Below are 8,787 nucleotides of genomic sequence, written 5' to 3'. Positions count from 1 at the left end.
GTGTACCAGGTATAATTCGCTGCTTTTGTTCAGTGCTTGACTGCTATTTGGAGAGGCGATATCATGTCCTCGTCTATAATGCCACCCTGGAAGCATAAACTCGTGGAGAAGGCCCAAAAGTTTACCTCTCGCCTCCGCAGAAATCGGGCGAGTTGGGGAAGTAAACATGGGGAACTTTCAGAAGGCTGGAGCGTGGGGAATACGACGTCATAGTAGGTCCCTCGACTGAGGGTCCTTCGGGGATATGAAAATCGGGGCACTCAAGGCGTCAGTGTTTTGTAGGCTTCTGATGGTCTCATTGTTGTCGTATTTTCTGCTGTATTAGCCATAGGTTACTTTTTAAAGTTTCCTGAGGCATGAGCATGTTTGCAATGTTTCCTCGAAACCGAACTTCAATGTTGGCTTGAGCCATGATAGTCGGTTTGCGAGGGAACTTTGAATCGTGATTGGGCCCTCAAGAGATCTTGACCGATATCAAATGAGAGTGGGTAAGTGAAGCAGCCAAGGCCCTTCAACAAGTGAGAGGATTTCACAGGTTTTCGTTACCGCGGATGAAGTCTGAAATTCGGGTACCTAGGTGGATGGAGAATCGAGATAAAATGGAGGAGAGAGGTTGTGGTTTCTACACGTGATGTGATATTGGATTCTGGGCAAGGAAGGAACCGTCGAAATGGCATCCTTCTTGCCAATGTCTTGGTGTAATACTAGCATCGCCCAGTAATGAGGCTCTGCTTCACCTAACTCAGCTTTGTTTATGATTCTCAGTCTACAATAACAACTCCAACTGAAAGGAATGATTATATGTAAATGGGGTCTGCAAAACCACCATCACTCTTGATCAACGAGACTGCGACTACACAATACAGCACAGTACACTTTTGTCATATTGGCCGTCAAGAACGGAATCGAACAGTCAGAAACGTGCCATTTACCGCGCTTCAGTCCTTGTCACGTTCACGCCAAGATTCAACCTGCAGTCCACTGACTCCATCGCGAACCCGCTGTAGACATCAACCGCCCAATCAGTTCCAATAGACAAACGCAAAGAAAAGGTCTCGCTGACCGTAACAAAAGACCCTCTCCACCGTCTCTGCCCGACCCTCCGCTTTCAATTCCCTTTTATGGATGACAACGGCTATAAAGCGCGGAATTGCTAAACCCCAGAACCCCTGATTGTTAGCAGTTGACGTCATTCTCAACTCGGCGGGCCGAATAAAGCCAAAGCATCGTGATGGCTGCTTAGATGAGATGAGATACATCCTCTCTATTCAAGACAAGTGTCTGTAGTTCTCGGATTGCCTACAATGGTTAAGAACATTCAGCCTCAACAAGGGCATCGCCATGAAATTCCCGAACTGGTCAGGTTCAACAGGACGCTACACCATCAATCGATGCAACTGCCGGATGCCAGACCTCATACACCAGCCATTGAGGGTTCTTCGGAAGGGAACCGATTCATCATAGAGTCTTCAAACTGAAACGGACCAAGGTCTCGGTTTCCTTACAATGCAATCTAATTCTATGATATGTTGTTCCATGTTGTTCATTGGCTACTTGGTCGGACATTTTCATGAGCCACTTGACTCCTTTCGGTAATCTTCTTCAACCTCATCCAAATTGACTTCAAGACAGCGAAGTAAACAAAAGGATAAGCGGACGGCACTATCTTACCCAGCATAGCCTAACCCTATACTATGGCCTTTATAAGGGTATAGATTGAACCGTCTTATGGCTGTCAGCCCATTGGGTTGACATCTACACAAGCTTGGACGCATATATACCGTTTGCCGATGGAGCTTTCGTCTACAAAATCTTGGACATGAATAATTTCCATTCCAATTTCCCTTTCAGGTGGATAGCGTTTTCGCCTCGCCAAGGTTCGTGGCTGTTACTCGACTCTTGTGCAACAGCGTTGTGAGCCATCACCACTTACACCATTCTACGCCATTCCATTTTGAGTAAATGCTTGAATCTCAACTCTCAACTCATTGCCTCTAAAGTCCCTGCATGTCGAACCACGATGCCCTCGTGCGAGAAAAACTCTGATCAAATCATTCAGTGAGAGACATCAATGGTATTAAACCTGCAACTACCCATGTCACCAACGGGACAGACGTGCACATCATTACCGTGTTAGTTCCCCGCCATGGGAATCTGCCTGACGTAGGGATCGCGCCAGCAATTTTTCCTTGCTGTCAAGAACAGAATGGAGAGCAGCTTGTAAACCCATGACCCTGGTTCGTCATCAGAGCTGAATCATGCCAGGCAGCAGCAAAACGGCCAAATCTCAAGATGTTCATAATGGGTGTTTCCAAGTGAGTCCATACTCAGCTGCCCGTAGAAATGGTACAGTACTGTGCTGAAGCATCATCATACAAGTCGATTACCGAGAACGGCGTATCACTACGATTTGCCCTTTCTAGAACCTCAATTTCACACAGTATCAATTATAAGGTCCTTCTGTTACACCAAGATCCAAAACCTTGATCGATAATCGACCCTCTTCCCCGTGGCACACCGCAGCTCTCTTTGTCGGCTTACCCGTTTAGGAACATCCGAAGGTACTCTCAAAGATGACCTCTGACGATCCTCCACATTTTCACATTATGCTTCCCCGTATTATTCTCATGGATAATGATGAATACATACACACGGAACGTCTGTTCCTGACTCGTAACTCGGATTGATTGCTACTTTTGGTATCTAGATCTCACTTGCAGCAACTGGAGCATCTACCAGCTGGAGAACTGCTACTCGGGATGTATCAACATGGCATATTCGTCTCGTCATTTGTTTGATTGTTTCTTTTCTACAGAATATGTAAATTTACAGGTGTCCATGCAATGCTTTTAATGAGATAAGTGACAGGCTAATCAGGTAACTCTGTACATGGAGGTATTGTATTATAAGCAGTTCCCAAGAATAAAAACCCCTTACGCGCCGATGACAATGCTTCCCGTCTTAAATTCATTTCTTAATCAATGTCTTCCTCGTCGTTCTGCTTCGAAGAGCTCCCTCTTCATATCCATAAGCATGTCTTCTAGCTGGTAAACCTCATCACGACTGAGTGCTGCCGTCTGCAATTGCTGTAAACCACCACGAAGAGTGTCCATGATCGACCTTGTTTTGTGTGGCACTGGCGTTTCTTCTTCATCTTCATCTTTTGGTTCGGCAACTTCGTCCTGGTCCTCCTCTTCTGCTTGTGGCTGATCCTCCTGGGCCTCTTCCCCTGATTCGCTGTCAATTGGTATAACTTCCATAGAGTCTTCAATGACTTCATCGGGCACCTGAAGCTCAGGTTCCTGGCTTTGCGAGGCTGCATAGGACTCTGTCACCAGTTGTGACATGAGTTCTTCATCCGTGTCCCCGTCATCACGTACATCGGTCGACTTTGAGGTTGTCTGAGGCGCTTGAGAAGATGAGCGTGTTGACCTTGTGGTAGGCGACGCCTGGACTTCTCGGTTTCGTAGCTCCTTGCCCTTTTGTCCAGCATTTCGTCTGGATGACCGTCGCACGGTTGGAATAGGTGAGGCCGTTTCTTGAGACGTTGACTGGCTATCTTCAACCTGTTCCGGTCCTGATGGGTCGGCCGACCGTCTCTTTTTGCGGCGTGTCTCGGCATACACGGCGCTTCGCTTTCTCTTCCTCTTGCTGCCAGTTTGGTTTGTATTTTGGCTTTCATTCTTCTCTTGGCTTGCTTCAACAGGCGTAGAGGGAACAACACTAGATGGTGAAGGCTCTTTCGTGTTATTCTGTTCTTTCTCGACAGAGGTGTCTCCCTGGACCTCTATACACTTTTCAGGAGATGCGTCGTTCTTTTTCTTCTCGGGAGAAACAGAAACTGAGTTGTACTTGTCGAATGGAAGATGGCACCTTCTAGATTCAAGTTCCACCACAAATCTCATGAGACTGCTTTCATCACCTTCACTGAGTGCGAAAGATGAGTCTTGATTCTGGCTGTTAGCCACCTTAGGGCCACTTTCAACAGCCTGATCGTCAACAGCCTTTGCAGGGCTGCTCCTGGCGTCCACAAATTCGTCGTCTGCGGATTTTGGTGTTTCCAGAACCTGTGCTGGAGGCGGAGCGGTTCGTTGAGGGCTGTCCAGTTGGCTGAGGGCAGGCGGTTCGATATGTTCCTCTTTAATCTCTTCCACATCTTGGCTAGGTGGTGCATCTGGCAGTGCCTCCGCGTCTTCGGTCACCACCTCCTGACTACCAAGACTTGAAGGAATGACTTCCTCCTTCTTTGATGATTCTGCCCTCCTCCTGCGTCGCTTAGCCCGTGTGTTCTTACCAGAGGCCTTGTTCTGAGCAGAGGGAGTCTCCACCTCAGCTTGGTCTTCGTCGGTCTGTTGACTGATGGAGGGCGAACCTGGTGGTGAAGAAAACTGCCAGTTAACGATCGAGTCTCTAGCCTTTGATCGAGTTTGTATTTCAGACAACAGAGGGTTGCGTCTCGGGTCTGGTGGTGATGAAGGTGGGTCGTTCAAGCCCTCAAGATGAAGAGCTTGGCCACGTCGGGGAGTGGGTGTCAGATTGATGAACTCATCGTAGGAAGCTGCGCGTTCAGGAGTAGTTTCGAGTCTGCTGGATTTTTGTATCTCAGCATCCTTGGAGCTCTCCTCGATCGCAGCTTGTGCTCGAGTCCGTGGGCTCGATCGGAGACCGGGATACAGGCCGGCATTTTCTTCTTGTCGTTCACGGACCTCCCTCTGCCTTTCAGTGAGATGTTGAGACTCCTCGACCAACGGTGATGAGACAATTGGAGCAAATTGGATTTGAGAGTTGTCGTGGCGAAGACGGGGTGTAGCTGTTCGCTTAGCCGGTTTTGTCTTTGTAGATTCAGGGGTGGCATCTCTGCGGCGCTTTCTAGTCGTCGCACCCCTAAGACTCATCTTCGATATGGATGGTGCAGGTGAGGCTGCTTGCTCAACGCCTTGCCCCGATGACTTGGCAGATGATAGGGCGACGAAGCTCAAATCTTCCTGCGTATCGACAAAGGTTTGTGCTTGGGCTCCGAACTCGCCACTGGAATGTTCCATGCCAGGGAACGAGACATCAACTCTTGGCCGTAAGGAAGCTATAATCGACTTGAGGCTTTCAGAGCAGTCCAAACTCTCTTCATCCTTTACTAGAGCGTTCCACGTCTCTGCCATCTTGTTTACGATGTGACGATGTCTACTTCTAAAACCTGCAGCGACAAGAGGCTCGACTGTGTTGAGGACCTTGTCCTCCAATCGACCGAATGTCAATAACTGGCCACAAATGTTGTCCCACAGAGTCCGCACCTAGAGATAATTAGCATGTAGAAGAGTATAACGTCGGACTGACTTACAGATCCAGAGACAGGAGAATCACTGCGCAATATCTTATGCGCCTTTTCATCCTGAATCCATGGAACGAGTCCTGTTTGTAACTTGGGAAGGGTTTTGATGCCATTTTGCGAGAAGGATCCAACAAGAAAAGCGTTAACGCTCTCAAAATAGGCCACCATCTTTTGATCATTGCATTCGGCTTCATTTTCGTAGAAGTATTTCATACTCTGGCCTTGAAGCTGGTAAAGATACTGGAACGGATCAAATGAGGAGGATCGTGATGACGTGGGAGGTGCACCCCAAAGTCGTCGCCGAGCAGCCTCGACAGCCTGACGATCTCGGGGTAGTTTGGCAATCTTGAATAGCGCAATCGCTACCGCCAGCGCCATCTGGTTTGATCTTTCAGAATCCTCGAAGAAGTTGTCCGTAACAATCTTGGCGAGAGGCTCTACAAGACCAAGAGCTCGACCTGCATCTCCAGACTCCTGAGCGATGTGGTCGGATAACAAGTCGAAAAGAGAGAACCACTGTTCTTCAGGGAGCGTGGGGTGCGAAACAAGTCCTCGTTCGAGAAGCGATACTATCTCCCGGTATTCGGGTCCAAGTAATCTCTCGCTGCTGGGTGGTAGCGAGCCGGATGGCGATGGGTTTTGATCCAGCAGGGTACGGATGTTCTGAGCAGCGAGAACCCATGGACCGTATGGTGAAAGAGCGTCTCGCGGCAAGAGTCGGAGCATCTCTCTAGACAGCTCAACTCGAGCTCTTGAAGATTTGCCTTGGAAGAATGGATCAAAGATAGCTAAAAAGCACTCAGCGAGATCTTCATCGTCAGCCAATCCTGGTGGTTTGGAACAAAGTATAGAAAATAGGTGATAAAGCGGCGTCTGAACAGTGCCATTTGACTTGTCAGTTCGATCAATCCGGCTAGGAGTTGAAGCAGGCTCAAAGGTATTAGCAAGAGACATGGATAGCTTCTTCTCGGTGAAGGGGAGCAGGCCAAGGTTGCGGACAAGAACATCGACATAATGCCTGACACTCGACAAATATTTTGTGCCAACAGACTCAAACCCTTCGGGCACTCCAGTTGACCACATCTTGGACAACAAATCAAAAGCTTGAGCGATGAATCTCGCTGTCTCGTCGGTCACCTTGATATCCTTTGCCGAGGCGACAGCAATAGAACCAACGAAAGCTTGCCATAGTCTATAGGCTAAACTTTCGGTATTAGCCAAATCGTTGAATTTCTTCTCCAGAATTGGCCCAACAAGGCCAAAGATCTTCTCAGAATTCCGGCGAGCCCATCTTGAGTCGATTGAAGGCAGCTCCTCAGGGCTTATAGGAGCAACATCCCTGATCCTTTCGTCTTTCCAGCTTCTTGGAGTCGAAACGTCGAGGAGTCCGGTCACAATTCGGGTCGCTTGCGTTACAGAATCAGCAGATAACTCGAGTTGCGCATCGACATGAACTAGTTGTTGCGTAATAGGTGCAAGGATAGAATCCCAGGCAGCGTCGATCCATGTGACATCTTGACTAGGTCGGAAGGCATAGTAACACAGGTTGCAAATACCACCCATCACTGTTCTGCGAAGCTTCATGGCTTCCTCTGGCTGTTTCGAATTGAATTTGCGCCGGAGTTGGCTCGCCAGGGGCTGTGCCATTATACCCAGAGACTTGGGGGGCAATTTGTTGCTGGTGATTGAAAGATAGACATAGCGATTCCAGGCGTAGTTGGCTTCCTGCTTGGTCTGCAAATCGGTACAGTTGAACGAGTCCTGCGCAATCTTGAACCATGGAGCAAAGTGTTGCCATCGGCTGAGAGGGCACTGCAGGAAAAGGGTCACGGCACCCCAAATCTGTGGAACAGTCGACAAAAGTTGCTTCTCTTTGAGCATGGTGTCGAGTCGCTGGATGTAATACTGTATGTAGATTTGTTTGTCCGCCGTTGATTGCAGAATCTCAGTCACCTTGCGCATCACAGGCTTCTCATTTCGTAGCGCAAAGCCAGCTTCCGTGCCTAAGAGAATTGCTTGCGCTCGAATGTCTCGAATCGGGGTGAGCATATCGTTGAACAAATCCTCTAACCAGGCCGTGTGGACAGCCATATGGTTTCGAGATTGCTTCACAAGACGCTTGTAAATCTGGATACGGCCCATGATGATACTTTTGCCAGTCAAATGATCCTCGATGTTGTGCAACGATGTGACTAACCGACCGACTCGATCCGAAGACATGACTTTTGAGGAGAAGGACTGGAAAGCAACGACCTGCATAAGGTGACGTGCCAGGTCTTTCGAGAGTGCTGGGTCGGAGAAGCATCGAATGCAGTGGTCGATTATGAAGACGCCGAAGTCGGATGTGAGAGAAGAAGCAATGGCTGGAAAATGCAAAAAAGTCGTTAGAAGACTGAGGGCTTGGAATATAAGAGAAGAGTCGGGAGACCCTTCGTCCCTTTTGGATTTGACATCGCGTTCGATAAAGGACATGAATAGGCTCATCTTGTCTTGTAGGGCAACCCGGTCCGGTAGGTTGTTGGAAGCCTTAAGAGCACGAGAGAGCATCATATATGCATCGAGTCGCGAGTCCCGGTCGGAACCAGCGAGCTGTTTTATTGTCGAGTCCAACATTTCGGCGATACTAATCTGGCTTGATAGGCCGCTGGGATGGCCATTAAGAGGTGAAGCAAGAGGGTTGGGAGACGGTGACGGCTTGAGGATACCCTTAACGGGCCTCGACGAAGCAGAGGGTGTCGTAATCGGTGACGACCTGAAGAACTTAGACGCTTCTCGATATTCTGTATGGCTTGACCATTCAACCTTCTTCCTTATCCGCCTCGAGCTTGAATTGGTGTTGGTTGCCCCGTTCGACGATGGTGTATTAGCGCCTGGTGGTGTCTGGAGACTCAGTCTTGGGTCGATGGGACGACCGACTGAAGCCTTCATAGGAGCTATTTTATCTGGGAAAGATTCTCGAGGAGGTGTTGGCGGTCGAGGAGAAAGTTCGTCGAGGGTGGTGGCCTTGGCTGAAGATGCCATGGCTGCCAGGCAGCGTTGGCGATCTAGACAGCAGTGAATTGGCCGAGAAACCACTAAAAACGCATGCGAATATTAAGGAGATTAAGATTGGAACAGTGAATTTTGCTGCGACTAAAAAATTGCAACCATTTGTATATAATCACAAAGAGAACGAATGAGTCGGTGTAAGTTAGAGCTGGTGATATTGCGTAGCGTTGAGGACTTTTGAGTAACTACCTGAGCCTGGAGTATCCGTAAGTAAATGCTTGACCGATCCGCGCTGCAATTCTCCGGGCCAACGCGCGAAGCGAACGCGATTTTTAGATGAGCAACCGCGAATCAATTAAAGATTCAGGGACCGTGCGCGTCTGACGCCCCAGAATCGGCCCCTGTCTGTCGCCTAAGGTGCCTTTCATGGCTGAGGTAAGCGAAACTTTACGTGTTCCCACTACAGATCAGCT

The 8,787-nt window shown here is 48.8% G+C and overlaps 1 protein-coding gene across 1 annotated transcript; it reads right to left on the bottom strand.

Annotated features, from left to right (window-relative positions):
- Nucleotides 1-2,723: 2,723 nt before the first annotated feature.
- On the bottom strand, nt 2,724-8,649 carry FOXG_11201 (uncharacterized protein). The gene is made up of 2 exons (XM_018390739.1): nt 5,336-8,649; nt 2,724-5,288 (listed from the first exon to the last, which is right to left on the bottom strand). The coding sequence occupies exons 1-2, from the start codon at nt 8,345-8,347 to the stop codon at nt 2,979-2,981; spliced, it is 5,322 nt and encodes a 1,773-aa protein (XP_018249263.1). The 5' UTR covers nt 8,348-8,649; the 3' UTR covers nt 2,724-2,978.
- Between the last annotated feature and the right edge of the window lie 138 nt (nt 8,650-8,787).

This window comes from Fusarium oxysporum, chromosome 1 (assembly GCF_000149955.1).
Source record: "Fusarium oxysporum f. sp. lycopersici 4287 chromosome 1, whole genome shotgun sequence".
In the NCBI taxonomy this organism is placed as follows: domain Eukaryota; kingdom Fungi; phylum Ascomycota; class Sordariomycetes; order Hypocreales; family Nectriaceae; genus Fusarium; species Fusarium oxysporum.
The sequence above is the reverse complement of the archived record's forward strand: the minus strand, read 5'-3'. Positions and strand labels throughout refer to the sequence as shown.